Consider the following 16848-nt stretch of genomic DNA (forward strand, 5'->3'; position numbering starts at 1 on the left):
GTATTCATGTTTTAGTCTCACTCTATCATCATCATTTCGAATGCTCCGCTCTTCACTTCTCACGCAATGGATTAGTCCGAGGGTCTGCAACATGCTGCTCTGGAGCCACATGTGGCTCTTCAGTCACTCACTTGTGGCTCCCCGTCTATTTCTAAGAAAACGTTTTTATTTTTATTTTTTTAGATAAAATATTCTTCTAATTGAGTAATGATTTAGATTTAAAAAAAATTTTTATATATATATATATATACATTTTTTTATTTTAATTAAGTTGTCAGAAAAAAGAGGCCCCAGAGGTAGATGAAAGTTGTTGTTTTTTAAAGTTACCATAAAATGTCCAAAAAGGAAGAGGAAAAGCTGAATTTTGCCATAAAATGTCCATGAAATTGCCAAAAATGTCAGAGAATTTAATAAAAAAGGCAGAAAAGAAAATGTTCAAAAAGTAACCTAAAATGTCAAAAAACAAAAGAAAGGCAGAAAATTACCATAAAATATTGTAATATTTATAAGTGGTGTGAATAGATTTCGATTGGTCCTTTTTTAGCTATTGATGTTCATCATCATGATCTTGTACGCACATTCGATTGATATTATTGACCTAATAGTAAATTGTGTGTAAAATGATCTTCACTCATACGTTGTAAACTCAAGTGGGTCAGTCTGAACTGTGAGACTCCAGGCCTGAAGAGGAGTCCTGCTCCAGCTTTGTCACTGTGACAGATGTTCTCGTCGTTAGCAGTCAGTGTCAACTGCTGAGTGAAGAGAATGCAGTAGAGTTGAAGTGGAGAGTGACATAAGTGACACGTTTCAAAAGACGACTACTAAAGTGGTTGAAATAGTCAATCATATCAAATGGTGATGTTTTTACAAATACAGTAAAATAATTGAGATGATTTACTTGTCGATAGGATTTTTAGGATCAAGGATGTAATCTATCTGAGCCAATTGGAGAATTTTCTCAAATGTACATTTTAATATCCAAAATCTTTGCAGTACAAATCTTCCGATGAGTAGATTTGCCCTGGTTCGCCAAATGACAAAACATGCCCCTAACAATTCAAGTCAAAATGTGACACATTTACAAAGACGTGGACTTGCATGCATGCATGCATCACAAACGCGGTGGAATGTAGAAGAACGAGTTAACTTGGCAGCTGAAATATACAGATTACTATCAGCAATTATGACACGACAACTCACTGGTATTCTATTATTTTTACAGTCATTGGGATGAGCATTTGTGAAGGAACTTGTTTGATGGAAAGCTCATTTGTGGATTTGGATTTATGTATGTCAAAAATAACTTGCACACAGTCGTGAAGATTGTTTTTTTCCCCTCACAAGTCAGAAATTAAGATTCACGATCTGTTTTCGAACATCTGCTTATGTTCTTCCACAACAAACTCATCCAACGTTGGACATATTTTACACAATAATGTCCACGTGGAAGCAAAGTTAGAGTAATACAACTCCTCCTTGACTAAATAAGTGAATAAAAGGTGTCTCAAGACTTTTATCAAGCCTGGAATGTCTAATTAACTGACATTTTGCAATAAATAAGTGGCACGGTTTGTTGGCACGACAACAATCACTAAGTACTTCTCAATCAGTACGAGTCAAGCTCAAGCTTAGCCTTTATGATATGCAAATAGTTCATTTATTTACATTCAAATGGCCTTAAAAAAAAAAGCAAATGAAATGAATAGCAAAAGTAAAGACAAATACGCACAAGTGGTCAAAGGGTATGTGGAAGCGCGTTCGCCGTAACGTGACTTCATGGCTCATTGGAAGTGGGCCGACTGGAGCATGCTGCTCCGGCTCATGCTTGCTGTAGGTGTGTCTCATTGCGAAGTGCACACCTACGCAATAAGATCTCCTAAAACCAACACCCTCATACCTTCCAGGGGGAGGAGAAAAAAATAGGAAGAGCAGCAAGTTAACAGGAATGAGTGACAGCTTTAAAAGGGGCGGGGCTTAACCACGATATTGCAAAAACTTCAGCAGTAGAGTATTTGCTTAGGAAGTGTAGCAGAGATCATTTCAAGGGATTTTTTTTCTTTTTCTGTATTCAAGGTCGGTCCTCGAGAGCACCTATCCAGCCTGTTTTCCATGTTTTCCTCCTGCAGCACAAGTGAATCTAACGATCAGTTAATCAGCAAGCTTTGCCTATTGCCTGATAACGATCCTGATCATGAATCAGGTGTGTTAGTGGAGAGAAACATGGTAACCCTAAAATTTAGAAAAGAAATGTCCTTGGTTTTGTGTGCTGTTAGAACAGTGAGTCTACAATGACGAAAAACAGAGTGAGCAACTTACCGACAGCTAGTCATCGCCAACTTGAGTTAACAGTGAGTGCCTGCTGTTACGCGCGCACGCACACGTTAAAAGGGAGTGCTGCGTGGAAATGAGCAGTCGCAAAATTGACCCCCCCCCCAAAAATCAAATTTTTACTATTAAGTTTCATCATGTATTAACCAAATAAATCATTTTATCTATATTTGTACTGCTTTTAGTGCGATTTTATCTGTCTCTTACACTTTAAACGGCAACTGGGCTACAAGTATGACTTTAAAACTTTTTGGGACCACGCAAAATACATTTGATACTTGTGCTGCTCTATTTGATCATGGCTAATAGCCAGCCGCATCTTTGATACATGAGTTTGCGCTGCATCAGACAAATTTGAACGGCTAACGACATCCAGTGGCCAGCGATAGCAGCACAACTATTTCTAAGGCCCACCCGCACAAAAGAGCACACAAAGTCAAATATGTTTTTGTTTTTATTGGAAAGATCATGCAGTGCACTTCCATGGCGGGAGGTAACATAACTTTCAAGGATACACATGAAAAGACAGTACTCCTGAAATTACATAGTAGAAAACATAACTAAACATTACCGAGGAATGTAACAAATTAAATAGCAATAGAGTGGCGAGGGGAAATGTGCAACACTGCAGATCTTAAAATGCTCACTAGGTTAAAGGTGTTGGTAACCCTCTGTTGTGTAAATACAAAAAAAAAAGATTCGGAAGGTAACTCAAGTCAAAAAAAAGCAATAAATTACTTTGCGTGTTTACTGAGGAAACTGCGGTGGCATGGGGTACGGCGTCAGCGGGGGCGGATGCTGCGCTTGGGGGAAGGGGAAGGGGGGGTGGCTTGCGCCATTCTGCTGGGGTTGGAAGCTGTTCTGAGGGGGGAAGGATGCTGCCTGGTTATTAAATGACTGTCCATTGCCATTGTAGCCTCCGCTAAAGCCATTAGTACCAGCACTGCCACCACCAACGTTTCCAGCAAAGCCTCCGTTTTGAGTAGTTGTGCTAAAGCTTTTGTTTGGTCCGGGTCCATTGTCATAGCCTCTACTGCTATCCCTGTCCCTAAAATTGCCAAAATCTCGCCTTCCAGAAGAATACCGATCCCTGCGGTCAAAATCACCACCTCTGCCTCCCCTTGAACGACCTGCAAAGAGAGCAGAATAGTGTCAACACGACCCTTGGGATATGGCAAACCCATGCAAATGTAAAAAAACAAAACAAAAACTTTAGCAGAGAAGTGCCTGTGTTTTACAGCACAGTTTCCGTATCTCACCAATTTGATTTACCTCCTCTGATTTCACCCATTTGGAGGAGCTTGGGGTTGATGGCCTGGTTGGCCTCGCGTAGAACAGAGATGAGGTCGCTGGCTTGCCTCACGTTGTTGGGAGTGAAGAAGGTGTAGGCCGTGCCAGTCTTTTGGCTACGGGCCGTTCTGCCAATGCGGTGGATATAGTCCTCAGAGTTGTTGGGGTAGTCAAAGTTGATGACAAATTTCACGTCCTCAACATCTGTAAGATTGTGGTGCGGTGTGGCAAAAGGGAAGAGGAGGACAGCACACAAAGACGTGCGCCAGCGCCACCACAACAACCAGATCAAACAAAGCACCGTTAGTAGCGTCATGGGGTCGGCAAAGCCACAAAAAATGTCATTAGACAACCGCATTTCAACGTATGGGGAGACTACAGTGGGAAGAGAGAAACAATGCACACTCCAGTCGCTTCTAATTGAGGGGAGTTAGGAGGGGAGAAAAAAAAATTAAGTCCTCCAAGTTGTGACCAAGGCATCAAAAAACAGATCCCAAGCCTTACCCTTCATTGGAGCGTGCATTCACTAGTCCGTTCCCATCGCAGCGCACCCCCCACTTCGCCCACACAGTAGGGCCACTAGGCACGCTACTGCCTCCTAGTGTCACTGATCGACTCAAAGTCCACTTGTCAACGCACACTGGTGAGAAGGTGCTACTAAGTTCACACGGCAGTCTTTAGCCAACAAAGTGGAGATGTGAACCAGTTTGCAGGATGCCTACAAACGGCGCACCCCAGTCGCCAGGGCAAGATTATCCCAGTGATCAAAGTCTCTCGTTGGCAGGTCTCGACATGACTTTTGTAACGCAGGCGAGGGAGGAGTGTGAGCTTGGAATGTGTCCAACTAGCATGTCCCACTGTCACCAAAAGCGCCAGTAGCCATGTTATTGCAGAGGTGAGATTCCAATCGATCTTACAAGCTGCTCATCCGACAAGTTGAACTGCAACGGCGACGCCACCCATGCTTTACAACCCATCCACGCAACCGAAAGCACCTTAGGAATAACTCGGGACTTGCTTGTGTCCAAACAATGCTGCGGGGCTTTCAGCTGGGACAGTTACAGAGCCTGGGTGTGTGACGCAGTCCAAACCGTTGCCAGACAACAGTCAAGCGTGTAGGGGAGCAACTGTGGACTTCCCCCACTTTTAGATAGGCCAGCGCGTTGTATGCTGCACTCTGACCTCGACACCTCTGCTTATGTGCACGACTGGGAGACCCGTGCCTCGCCAGTCAGGACATCTCCAAGAATCCTCCTTCCCCCTCTGGGCACCTGGGCTTGTCATGCCAAGGCCCTGCCATAACCTCTGCTCCTTTGGCCCATGGGAGAGACTCAGAGAGAAGCAGAAGAGTTAAAGAAAGCAAATATACTTTCTTCTAAAAAAATTCCAACGTTTTAAGTGCTTTACGGGGGATACTGACCTAAACCACGAGAAGCAACATCTGTAGCGATCAGAATTGGAGCCTTTCCATATTTAAATTCTGAAAAACACAAAAAGATTTTACAAAGTTACGACCTTCCGTTTGTAAACCGCGAAATGGAAGGAGAAGAAACACACAGTAAACTCACCATTAAGAACCCAGTCTCTTTCTTGTTGGCTCTTATCTCCATGGATTCCCATAGCTGGCCATCTAAACATTTCAAAAGCATCTCATTAAATATGCTGTCTGACAGAAAGTGTGCTTTTTGGTTGCATCACAACTTACCCGTCCCGCCTCATTCTCCTTGTCAGGTCATCACATCGCCTCTTTGTCTCGACAAAGATTATAGTCTTGTTCTCCTTCTCGCTCATGATTTCCTCCAGCAGGCGAATGAGTCTTTTGAAAATACAAAACAGAAAATGTATGTTATGCATGATTGCCATCAACAGTTGAGTATGCGATTAAATGTCACGTAGTGATGTACTAACTTGTTCTCCTTCTCTCCATCACTGCACACATCAACAATCTGAAGGATGTTGTGGTTTGCACTGAGCTGCAAGGCACCAACATTGATCTGCACGTAGTCTTTAAAGAAGTCTTCAGCCAGCTGACGCACCTCTTTTGGCCAGGTGGCGCTCCACATCAGCGTCTGGCGATCAGGCTGGAATAGAGACATACAATGATTACCAAACTGAAACTGGCAACATTGGATTCTGGTATCTGAAGGACCAGTAGAGGAAAAAAAGAAGAAGAACTTACTCTGATCTGATCAACAATTTTTCTGATCTGTGGTTCAAATCCCATGTCCAGCATTCTGTCGGCCTCATCCAATACGAGGTAAGTACAACGGCGCAGGTTGGTTTTTCCTGCTTCAAGGAAGTCAATGAGTCTTCCCGGTGTTGCGATGCAGATCTCCACACCTGAGAAACATTAAACAGGTGTATGAATGAAAGATACAAAGCCTGACTTTCAATTTCAATAAACAGCTTACCTCTTTCAAGGTCACGAATTTGCGGTCCCTTGGGTGCTCCTCCATAGATACAGGTGGACTTGAGGCGAGAAGCTCTGCCATACTCTGCAGCCACCTGTTGCACCTGCTGTGCCAGCTCACGAGTTGGGGCCAGCACCAAGCACTGCCGATCGAAATATTTGAATTACACACAAGTATGACTAGCGACAACGTATGTGCCCATTTTTAATTTGTCGAATACATTTTTATCAATACTCACAATAGGTCCATCACCACGTTCCAGGAAAGGCTGGTGGTTAATGTGAACGATTGCAGGCAACAGATACTGTACAGAACATTCATAAAAATTACAACACTTTCAATACAAATATGCCATCCGTTTCATCAAATCATGTCAACTTACAGAGAGAGTTTTGCCAGAACCAGTCTGTGCGATGCCAACCATGTCATTGCCACTTAGTGCTAAAGGCCAGCCCTGGGCCTGAATAGGGGTTGGCTCTGTCCAGTTTTGTTTGTTGATCACATCCATAACATAAGCTGTTTTGAAGAAAACACATTTTAAAGGCATGTTTTTCAATGCAACAAGTTCAACAGTCATCAACGCTAGCGGTACTTACATGGGAAGCTTGCCTCGTGGAAATTTATAATTGGGTTTGGACAGTTCCTCCCCTTCACCGTGATCGTTTTGGTTCTTCTATAATTTTCAACTTCTTGCTATAGTCGGGAATAATGAAATAAAGATTTAGTACAGCGTCCATGCTGATTGCATAACGCCAACACGTGCAGCACACTCGCACACGTGTTGCGTAACACATGTACCATGCGGAACCCACCGGAGGCCTCCTCGACACGTCTGGGTGCTCCTGGTAAAAGTTTTTCTCGAATTTGGGAAGCTCGTCAAGATTCCAGTGTTTCTTCCGCAGGCGTTCGCCGGGGTTGCCGAACTTTCCTCCACCACCACCACCGCCGCCGCGACCGCCACCAAAACGAGGGCCGCCACCGTAACTGAAATACAACAAGGTCGCTCAAAAAAGGCACACAAAAAGCAATTCGGTCGAGTGCATCGATGGCCAAACGGGAGAAACGCGTCTTAACTGAGTCATTGGTGGAAAATGTCCTGCTGCTATATACTTTCCAGCCAGTAGAGGAACAATGGAAACAGCCGGCATTTTGTATGGGCTTCACCATTGCCACATGGCGAAAAAGCCGATAGCAAAACTTAACAATGACGGGCGAGATCGGTTCAATATGACCCAAGATTTGTCATTTATGTGAAATTACTTTTCAATACGCACACACGTCTTTAACCAAACTACGCCGGACTAAGTTTAACATCGAACAAGCTAACAAAGTAGTAGCTTGAAGCTAACGAGTAGCCGCCATATCAGGCACGAGGCCAGACGAGGCCTTCAGCCAAAGACATCAGAGGCTGACTTTTGTCGAATAATATAGAAATGGTTCTTTATCCTATTTTTTTTCTGTGTCAACACGAATGGATTAATTTCGTCAAAATAGAAAAAGACGCACATTATTCTCATTTATTTTCTTGGTTAAGCCCGGTCGGCCATTTTCAACGAGGGGAAAACCGCTTTAAACAAACGGAAAAATGCACTTACCCTCGATCTCTGTCCCTGTCACGGCCACGATCTCTGTCGGAATATCCTGGCATGTTTCTTAGTATTTGTGTAACGTTAAATCTAAAAGAAAAGATAAATAGAATTCTTCGGACACCGATTTTCGTCGAATTCGGCAGCGGTGCTGAAATGCCGAACTGCCGGTTCAAGAAAAAGGAGGTCCGGCTTATGTAGCAAGCGGAAGTTCGGCTTCCTCCGTATTCATCCGCTATATGTTTTTTTCCTTTAACTTCAGCGGCACGAAGAAAACGTAGCAAACAGTAATTTAACTTCTTGACGTTTAAACATTGCTTTTGAATGTGTGTTTAAATAAAACTAAATCCAAAGATAAAGAGATCAAATATCCTTTTGGCCCTGTTTCACCTTTTGCTCATTCCGAAGAACTATTGAAATAGCGGATGAATATGTTCCAAACAAAATCCGGTAATTCGGTTACTCGTGTAATACCACAAATGACGTCACTACGACCAACCCAAATGTGAACGTCACGGCATTTTTTTTTTACTTCCTTTTATCGTTAGTTTCAGTTTATAACTAATATGTTCATGGCAATTAATTTATGTGATTTAATTTTCCACTCTTACTAAAAGTCTTCACAGGGGAATTAAAAACTAGATGTGAGTGCATAAATGCACACCCTCATAATCGGAGATGTGATTGTGCTCAGCATGGTTAATGCATTAACCGATAACATTAAAACTCATGTTAAATGGGAGTTAGCAAAAACCTGACACATTTTAAACGCCTCTCATTCACCCCCCTAAGCTTTAAAAACTTGCATACTGGTGGAAATGGTGAAGACAGGCATTATTAACGGGCAAAACATGACAAAACAGTGGCATGTATCGCCACCAAAATTCACATGCACATCTCTACTCGTGTCCACTTCAATTTCTAAAAATATCAAAACAATTGCCACAGTATTTTGGATTTTATGGGCATTAAGCTTTTTTAACGCCATACATTACGTAAACTTATTAGCACAAATGTATGGCGATGTATGCCTCGACAACTATCGTATTTCGTATAGTAAATACGCACAGTAAAGTGTAAACTGCACGAGCAACTTAAGCCAAGTAAAAAAGAAACTTTGAAATAGCGGTATGTTAACTTTTCATCTAAATGTGTTTTCACTTACCCCATGCTAGAATATCAACCACAATTGCAATGTAAAGAAATATTTTCCACATCATGTCTGTCTACTGTTGTCACATCGACATAACAAAAACTGTACTTGACACTTTGGACTTTCCCATTGAGCCCTCAGTGTCCCCAAATCTTCCACGCAATGCCATTCAAATGTAAATAATGTAGACACACTGCTGTGTTGTAAATTTTCAGATTTAAATTGAAAAGGAAAAACAAAATGAAGATGAAGAAAGACAATGCTGTTTTTTTTTGTACAAGGCCTTACATTGTTAGACAAAGGCAAGTTTAATTAGAACTAATTACACACAAAAATAAAATACTCTTACAAAATGGTAGTGTTAACATACATCAAATTGCATCAGTCAGCTAGGGGAGATACGGTAATAGGCCTAGTGGATCATGCTAAAATAAACAAATCTGAAAAGGCAAGAGCTGCATCTCTTGAACATTTTCATCAATTCTTCAGTGAAAGGCAGCAATGAGGCGACATTGAGTAAAGTACTGTAGGAAGTGTAATTATCTGCGTGTGCACTGGACTTCTAAGTGGATGAATATGCCCTTTAGGTCACCATTCAATACCAAACACAACCTGAACCTTTGTCTGGTTTTGTGCAATTCAATCCCCCCCTTAGACAACATCGCTTTCTAATTAAGTTAAACATAAATTACACGTTGTTTGATCCACATATATGAACGATATATTTTTACTGTACAAAGCACCATGTGAGGACACTTGTCACTTTGCATACACTTGTTTACATGAAAGAACAACATAACAGTGTATGCAAATGTTAAGAACAGTCCACGGTCAGAGAGATTGCTTAACAGCAGCATCTTTTAGAAAAACATTCAAGAATTTTATGTTCAATGGTAGAAAACAATCTCACAAATGGAACATTATCAAAAGAATAGTATAACAGGAGGCCATCTTATTCAACTCCTGTATAACCAAGTTGCTCAGACATGCAACAATTAGTCGATGCCAAAGCAATGAAAGTGGATGTTCATCATTTAGATTAGACAATAAGGTACAATGGCCAATTTGCTTCTGTTTTGTTGTCATAAATAACAAGGTTCCTACTATAACCCCTGAGAAAGTGGCCATTGAGTATTATTCTTGCAAAATTTGATTTAGTTTTGGCCACAAAAGGCATCAATAGTGTATGTGGACTTTGAAAAGAAATCAATCAATATACGTACAGGTATATGGGCGCCAACGTCAGACAAATGCAGATAAACTGATATTTAACACCGCATGGTATCCAAAGACTTTGGGGTCTAGGAATTAATGAAAACATTTGAATTCATGTATAAAGCCCTGTTAATGAGCGACTGTTGATTAAAGGATACAAAAAAAAAAAAACACACGCACACAAAACATGTTGCTTAAGTGGCTTCAGAATTCTATTAATAGATTTTAAAGGGTCTGCTCAGTTGGACAAAGATTCAACAATGGCTATCTCTGTGTGTGTGTTCATGATTTGCCAGCCTTTGAGAAACACTTCCCATTGAATATTAGAAGTTTGTTAAATAAACCAAAATACTGTAGTTCTGTTCTTACAAATTCCTTTTATAATTTAAACAGTAACCCTATTTTCTGAAACAATGGAAACAGGGAGATGTAATCTATACTGTATATATTGTGTAAATATATACTGTGTGAATATAGAATATCAGCAATAAATTAGATATATTAGAACTGTACTAATTTTCTTCCATTTTCCCCATTACTATATAAAAATAACACATTGCAAGCACTTCATTCATGTATACATGTTCATACAAACTGGTTGACAATAAGTGACAATGGGAATGCAGCTTGTGCAGCGACACATTGGGGTCCTTGCTGCTGTCTTCGGAGAGCGATGGAAATCTTGCCTGCCAAATTCAAAGTCGTTGCATCCGCACATGCCCGCTTGCTCCCATGTGATCAGTCCAAGGCACGCTCCATATCGAGAATTCATGTTTCCAAGCGGTTACGGTAACCAATTAAATTATTACCCTGTACTTTAGCTAACAATCCATTCTTGTATATGCAGTTGTTGGGGTTCAGAATGATCCTTGCTACATGGAATAGTCATTATTTGAAAACGCTTGCATGAACATAGAAAAAGAGGAAGAGCCAGCGAATCCTGCATGTTCCTCAAGTTAGTAAATAGAGTTATTAGCAGCTGCAGATTTTTTTTTCTAATAACAGAAAAGACCATAGAGTGTTCGATGCATGTGTGTAAAAAAAAAAAAAGGGGGGGGGGGTCATGGCCAAACCATGTAACGTCTGCTGGTTATTCCGCCATGCCCCATCACAGAGTCACTCCACAGCAAAGCCACATGTCTCCTCAATGGCAGTCAGCAACTTGTCATATAGTTTGTCATAGCTTTCATAGAGAGGAATGTCGATCCGGTTGAAACTGTACAAATAGAAGACGAGGATTTCAAGTTAGGGCAGTATGAAAAGCATTAGGAAGTTCATATAAATGGGTCATATAAAAGTCATATGAGCATTTATTCCATATTCTTGATCTGTACCATTACACACTTTGCCCTAAGACAATTAAGCACACTCGTAGAACGACTATGTCTAAGTTACTAGTAACATTTCTTCTCAACTAAAGTTGAGTTTGGGTGATTTTGTTATGGTCATCTGATGAGACCAAGTTGGAACTTTTCAAGTGATAATTCCAAAAGGTATCTCTGGCCACATTGTTGATCATTAGATCATCAAAAGGACAACCTATCTGTGTGTGGTCGTGGCAGCATCATACTTTGTGGCTGTTTTACTTCAACTGGAGGTTGGGCCTTTAGTCAAGGTGGAAGGAGGGAATTATGAACGGTTTCAAAAACAAGAGTAAATACTGAAAAACTACAGAATGAAACATTCTCATTCAAAAACAAAATATTTATATTATTTAGGGGTGTCAAAATGAGTGTGTCTTTAATGACCGCCCCTTACTTGGAAAACTTGTAATGGGGGAATTCCAGTCGAAAGGCAGCAGGCATGTCCACGTCAAGATTTAGCAGTAATACATTTAGTAATAATGCATACATTTGTGGAGACTGAGGTCAAGTTCTTTATTACAATTTTAAAAATGTGCAGAATTTCACAAGTTACTTCATGTTAAAGATTAGATAGCTTTTGATATGAAAAGAAAAATGTACTGAGCTGTTACCAATGTTTTACAGATGCAATTATGCCATCTAGTGGCAAAAAAAATAACCTCAACACAAATCAATATCACACTCCTTATTTTACTAATTAATTTAATATAGTACAGAGAGTCCACAAGTTACGGCGGAGCTCCGTGCCTACGCTGGCGATGTAACCCGGATTTCGATTTAAGTCGGATTTTCCTGTTAAAGTCGATATTTACATCAAAATACTTTGTACAGTAATTTTTAAAAACATTTTTGCGTGACCTGGAAGAGCCGGAACCAATATTTTGTGTTTCGGCAGAGTGGAGCTAAATGAAGCTTAAACATGGAAATTTGACGCGCCTAATGGCGAGCCGACCTGCTCAATGGCCGTCCGTTGCTGGAGGTAACAACAACACAACTTTAACTAAATTTAAAATGGCGTCATTACTGTGAATTACTACGAATTATTATGACATTATTCAATGACTAAGTTAGTTTAACATTTTTCCCACTTTTATGTTAACAAGAGTATGAAAACTTAGAAAAACATTTTATTACACATTTTATTGTACATTTAGAACTGATATAAAATTTGTGATTAATTGTGAGTTAACTATTTAAGTCATGTGGCAAAGAAATGACCTCAACACATCATGCGATTAATTATGATTTAAAAATGTAATCACTTGACACCTCTAATATTATTATATCATTATTATATATCAATGATATTAACCCGTGGGTAGTATTTTATTTTGAAATGGCTTGACCAGAACCACCAAAAAGCCCAAAACGGGTCACAATATTGCCTAGGGGTTGTTAAGAGGTGTAACTCAATACATTTCTCCATTTTTTTTTTTAAAATAGACAACCTATTAACAACATTCCCAGTTGAAAAAGATTGATTGAATAAGCACAACGGAAGTTGGTCTTTTTTTCTATAGCTGCAGAAGCCCCTTGCGTCACACATCCTCGAAAATAATACAATATCCCCCCAAACATTTTTCTCACCACGTGTGGGCTTTGGGGAGGTTGTTGGTGTTGGCATCAATCTGATGGATGGTGAATAGCCGTGGGCCAGCAGCACCTGCATTCAAAGCAAATACAATTTCTGTAAAAATCGACTTCCGGACACTTGCTTTTACAGTGTACATTTGCACCATTACCAAGCATTGGTAAACAAATGTTGCATTTTTGATTGTAAATTGTCGATTCATCAGTTTTGATGTGGGCCATTCATGAAGCTGGCATACTGTCTCTTGATGGCATAAATATGTCCATTTATCACAATCAATGCAAGGTCACAGAGACAAAACTGCAGCAACTAAATGTTTCTAGTTTTGCTTTTTCATTTTCTTATCATTCTTAGCCCTGGAAAAAAGATGGCAATGTTAAGCATTCTTGTCCGCCCATGAGAGAACAAGAGGTCAGAGTGTACTCCTCATGCCCGAGCGCTTCATCACACTGTAACACTATCTGCCAGCAGCAGAAGGGGCTTGAAATTGGTCCGAAAAACCCAGAGACACCTTCTGTAGTTAGAACTCATGGTTTTGGTGCGTTGTGATTGAAACATGACAATGACTTAAAAACAACTTCTCTTCTCATCATTGGTCTTTCTATACCTTGGAGGGCCTTGAAGCCCTGCAGAGGAACCCTGGAAGAACCTGTGACAAACTGTAGTAGACGGGCTCTTCGCTCCTCATCGAAAGACTCCACAGCTTTCCAGAACCACTTGACGATGTTGCTGTCCAGAGTGCAATGTTTGAGCCGTGTGTTGGACTTCCAGTCGTTGATGTCGATTTTACCCAGGCCACATACGATCAGCTGAGGAAGGAAGACACCAACATGTTTATTTGAATACTGTGTACATTTACTACCCCCCTGAATCAAGTTTGATTTGCCGACATGACAAAGGGAAAGCACCTCAAGCTCCTTCTCGTCAAAAGCCTTTAAAAGGTGTTGGGGGATGACTTCATTGAAGCCCTTCTGCAGAGCCAGGAACTGAGCCTCAATGCCCCGCAGGAAGCGCCAGTTGACGTACAAGCGCACATACTCTTTCTTCGTGTCCTGCGTGACGGGGATACTTTTCCCATTTGGTTTCAACTCATGCTGGATGATCTCTCCGTAGGCATTGTGTTCGACGCAGAAGGTGTGGTCCAACACCCCTGTGATGTCGTTGTCCCTGAGGAGTCATTTCAAGTCAATCACAGGATTTTACACATTGGGGAAAACATCAAGAAAAAGAAAAATCCATCATCTGAATCCTCTTCAGCTTTGCTCAATAATAAACCCTAGAGGGTGCTGTCATCAAGCAACCAGGTCTGGGCAAGGCTTTTGTGCTCAAAATGTAGTGAGTTGGATTGCACATTTATTTGTTATAATATCACAATGAAATGTGTCTTGTACGTACAGGATCCAGACCAGACTGTTGTGCAGGTCCGGGTCTACAGACTCCATGTCGTCCAGGGTGATGGGTTTGCCGAGCAGTTGTTTGTAGAAGGGTAAGGTAAAGCCTCCATCAATGTAGTGGCCGTGGAAAACTGCCATCCCCATGATACGGCCCACAAAGTGGAAGTATGACAAGTGCTCCTACACATAGAGGATACGTGCATATTAAAGAAATGAGTATTTGCGTGTGGAACTTGCTCATGTGTTGCATTTAAATATTTGTAGAGGTTAAACTGTGACCAATACATTTTTTTTTAATAACTCAATACTATAAATATTACAAGCTGTCATTTTTGGGGGAAAGTGGAAATCGATTACAAATTTTGCAAATATATTTAATTTCAAATAAAACAAGTGAAAAACAAATGGAATCTCAAAACTACTATTTGTTTTCCAAATGATTCCTTCTCTAGAAAGCTGAAATGAAGGAAACGTGATTAGGAAAATAGGAGCTCTTAAAAAGAAGCCAGCAAGAAAGTTTGAGCGATGACAAATTTCAATGATGGTTTGATAGGAATGACCAAATACCAGGAGATTCTTTCTGGCAACACAAGGTGTTTGGTTAGAGTTGGTTGCACTGCCATCACATATGACTGCTGTATTGTGCATGACTCACAGGATTGACTGCAGAGTCCGGGTTAATCTGCAGTGTGTAGATGTCATCACGCGAGTACTGGAACAGGCCATAGTACGGGTTCAACATCTCGTGTGATAGCAGATAGAGCCACTCCCTGGACAGAGATACCAAACAACGAAAAAAGAAGTTGACCAAAATCTGTTCTGTATTCTACAGTGAACTCACGCATATTTGCAGTACAGCATTCTCAAATTAACCTTTTCGCAGATTTTTTTTCTACCTATTTGCTGTTGACTGAAACAATATCAGTATTGCTTTGCTATCTTGTGTAACAAGGAACTATGTTGAAGTGAGTTGAGGAGCTTCATTTAGACAAACGCCGTGCTTTTGTAAGCAACAGCAAATCATTAACAGTTTTGGAGGGGGTGTCAATTACTTTCGAATGCTTTCCTACCTGGCCACTCCTCCATAATCAAGTCCTTCTTCTCCCCGAAACTTCACCATTAGCCTTTTCCATAAGTCCTTTGGCCTCATCTTCATCACTTGTCGATAGGATTCCTGCAGTGAAGTAAAGAGGGACTCATTAAGGAAAGTTAGCAAAACTTGCTAGTGGTTCCCGTGGACAAAGAAAAATGGAGCAAGTACAAACACAGTAAATAGGACTGAATGATTTTGAAAAATAAACTATGTGATTTTTTCCCCCTTCCCTCAATATGCGATTGTTTGCCAAGGTCCGCTTCCTATGTACTGTATTTTTTTTTACAAAAACAACCAATAAATTAATCTGTATTACAACAACCAGATGTATACCAAAATGTTTTGGTCTTATAAATTAGGTTTACACAAAATAAAAGGCAAATGAACCGTGAATTAACATGAAAAAATACAGTTACTTACTAAACAACTTGACTTGCCGTATTTGAAGCATTCACTTTGATAAATTCACAAAATCCTACCAAATAAGTGCATCAGAAAATAAATCACTAAGTCACAAATCACATTACAACAATAATGCAAACAAAGCTGTGTCTTAATGACTTCAACTTTTCATGTTTCATGAAACAATGATATGTAAACATGTGGATTGCACCAAACCTATGTAGACACACTGAAATGAAGCAGTGTACCCCCCCCCCCCAAATTCCATCTTTTGTAATTTGAAAATTGCATTCCACTACACTGCAATGTTGATTTTAATTTGATTCATTGTTCAACCTTATTTGCAATGTAAATGATTGCCATTAAACGAGCGACGCACCACAGATGCACGCAGCCATTTAACAACAGCTAGATATGAAAATGTTGCAGCACACAACATGAAAGTGAAATTTGACAGCTAATGAGAAGGCCATCAAGTCCTGTATGTGCGGTTGCAGTGTGCCTCTTCCCTAGTTCAGACCAATTGGCTCATTGCTGTCATTCTCCAGCTCAATAAGTGTTCATCCCATGTGCAGACTGCTGGCGTATTAAGGGCAGGGTTCATTAAAAGTGGATTAGGGGCAGTTATAATAAACACAGCCATAAGGCTATAATAACACAGCCTCTTTCACCACCACGTTCCACCCTTCCTTCCCTTCAGATGAGGCAGACAACTTCGAGGTGCTGTGAGGGGAAAAGCGAAGGTCTTATCTACAGCAAAAGCACATTTAGAAGGCTCTGACAGACCACAGGCTAAAGTCATGAGTTAATGCTTCAGATGGTCTGGAGAAGCTACCTACGCGTTATGTCTCACACAACCTTAAGACGCCCTTTGCCCTATACCGCCCGTCTCTCTCATATGCAGTGAGATCAGCCGACAAAAATGTCTTCGTTCAGATTAACAGACATGGCTGTTCCAGCACATTCCGCTGCATATTTTATGAGGGTCGTCTAGTCCGTTGCAGGTGTTGCTGCGCTGATA

General features: G+C 40.7%; 2 protein-coding genes across 3 annotated transcripts in view; both read right to left on the reverse strand.

The window, feature by feature from the left end:
- Positions 1–2769: 2769 nt before the first annotated feature.
- On the reverse strand, positions 2770–7816 carry ddx5 (DEAD (Asp-Glu-Ala-Asp) box helicase 5). 2 transcript variants are annotated; one of them, XM_086067352.1, is made up of 13 exons: positions 7625–7815; positions 6842–7013; positions 6626–6722; positions 6412–6545; positions 6268–6333; positions 6030–6171; positions 5798–5958; positions 5527–5699; positions 5324–5434; positions 5187–5248; positions 5039–5098; positions 3601–3822; positions 2770–3458 (listed from the first exon to the last, which is right to left on the reverse strand). In XM_086067352.1, exons 1-13 carry the CDS (start codon positions 7675–7677, stop codon positions 3076–3078), a joined length of 1836 nt encoding a protein of 611 aa, XP_085923478.1. In that variant the 5' UTR covers positions 7678–7815; the 3' UTR covers positions 2770–3075. The 2 variants fall into 2 exon arrangements, with proteins under 2 accessions (XP_085923478.1, XP_085923487.1); XM_086067361.1 differs by having other exon boundaries at positions 3286–3458; positions 3588–3822; positions 7625–7816.
- A 1223-nt stretch (positions 7817–9039) lies between these two features.
- The window catches only part of smurf2 (SMAD specific E3 ubiquitin protein ligase 2), a 52986-nt gene continuing 45177 nt past the window's right edge, over positions 9040–16848 (reverse strand). Inside the window, exons 13-19 of the mRNA XM_086067376.1 lie at positions 15403–15506; positions 14988–15102; positions 14334–14512; positions 13847–14105; positions 13546–13747; positions 12935–13010; positions 9040–11199 (exon numbers count right to left, since the gene is read on the reverse strand). Coding sequence (XP_085923502.1) covers positions 11100–11199; positions 12935–13010; positions 13546–13747; positions 13847–14105; positions 14334–14512; positions 14988–15102; positions 15403–15506 — 1035 coding nt within the window. The 3' untranslated portion in view covers positions 9040–11099. The remainder of the gene's footprint in view (positions 11200–12934; positions 13011–13545; positions 13748–13846; positions 14106–14333; positions 14513–14987; positions 15103–15402; positions 15507–16848) is intronic.

Source organism: Leptonotus elevatus, chromosome 1 (assembly GCF_054856555.1).
Source record: "Leptonotus elevatus isolate MCC_2025b chromosome 1, RoL_Lele_1.0, whole genome shotgun sequence".
Taxonomy (NCBI): Eukaryota; Metazoa; Chordata; class Actinopteri; order Syngnathiformes; family Syngnathidae; genus Leptonotus; species Leptonotus elevatus.

Coding starts and splice junctions, on each gene's coding strand:
- ddx5 (XM_086067352.1), bottom strand. CDS start 7,677: ATGCCAGGATATTCCGACAGAGATCGTGGCCGTGACAGGGACAGAGAT. Junction 6,172..6,267: donor AACGTGGTGATGGACCTATT/GTGAGTATTGAT, acceptor TTCGATCGGCAG/TGCTTGGTGCTGGCCCCAAC. Junction 5,959..6,029: donor AATTCGTGACCTTGAAAGAG/GTAAGCTGTTTA, acceptor AATGTTTCTCAG/GTGTGGAGATCTGCATCGCA.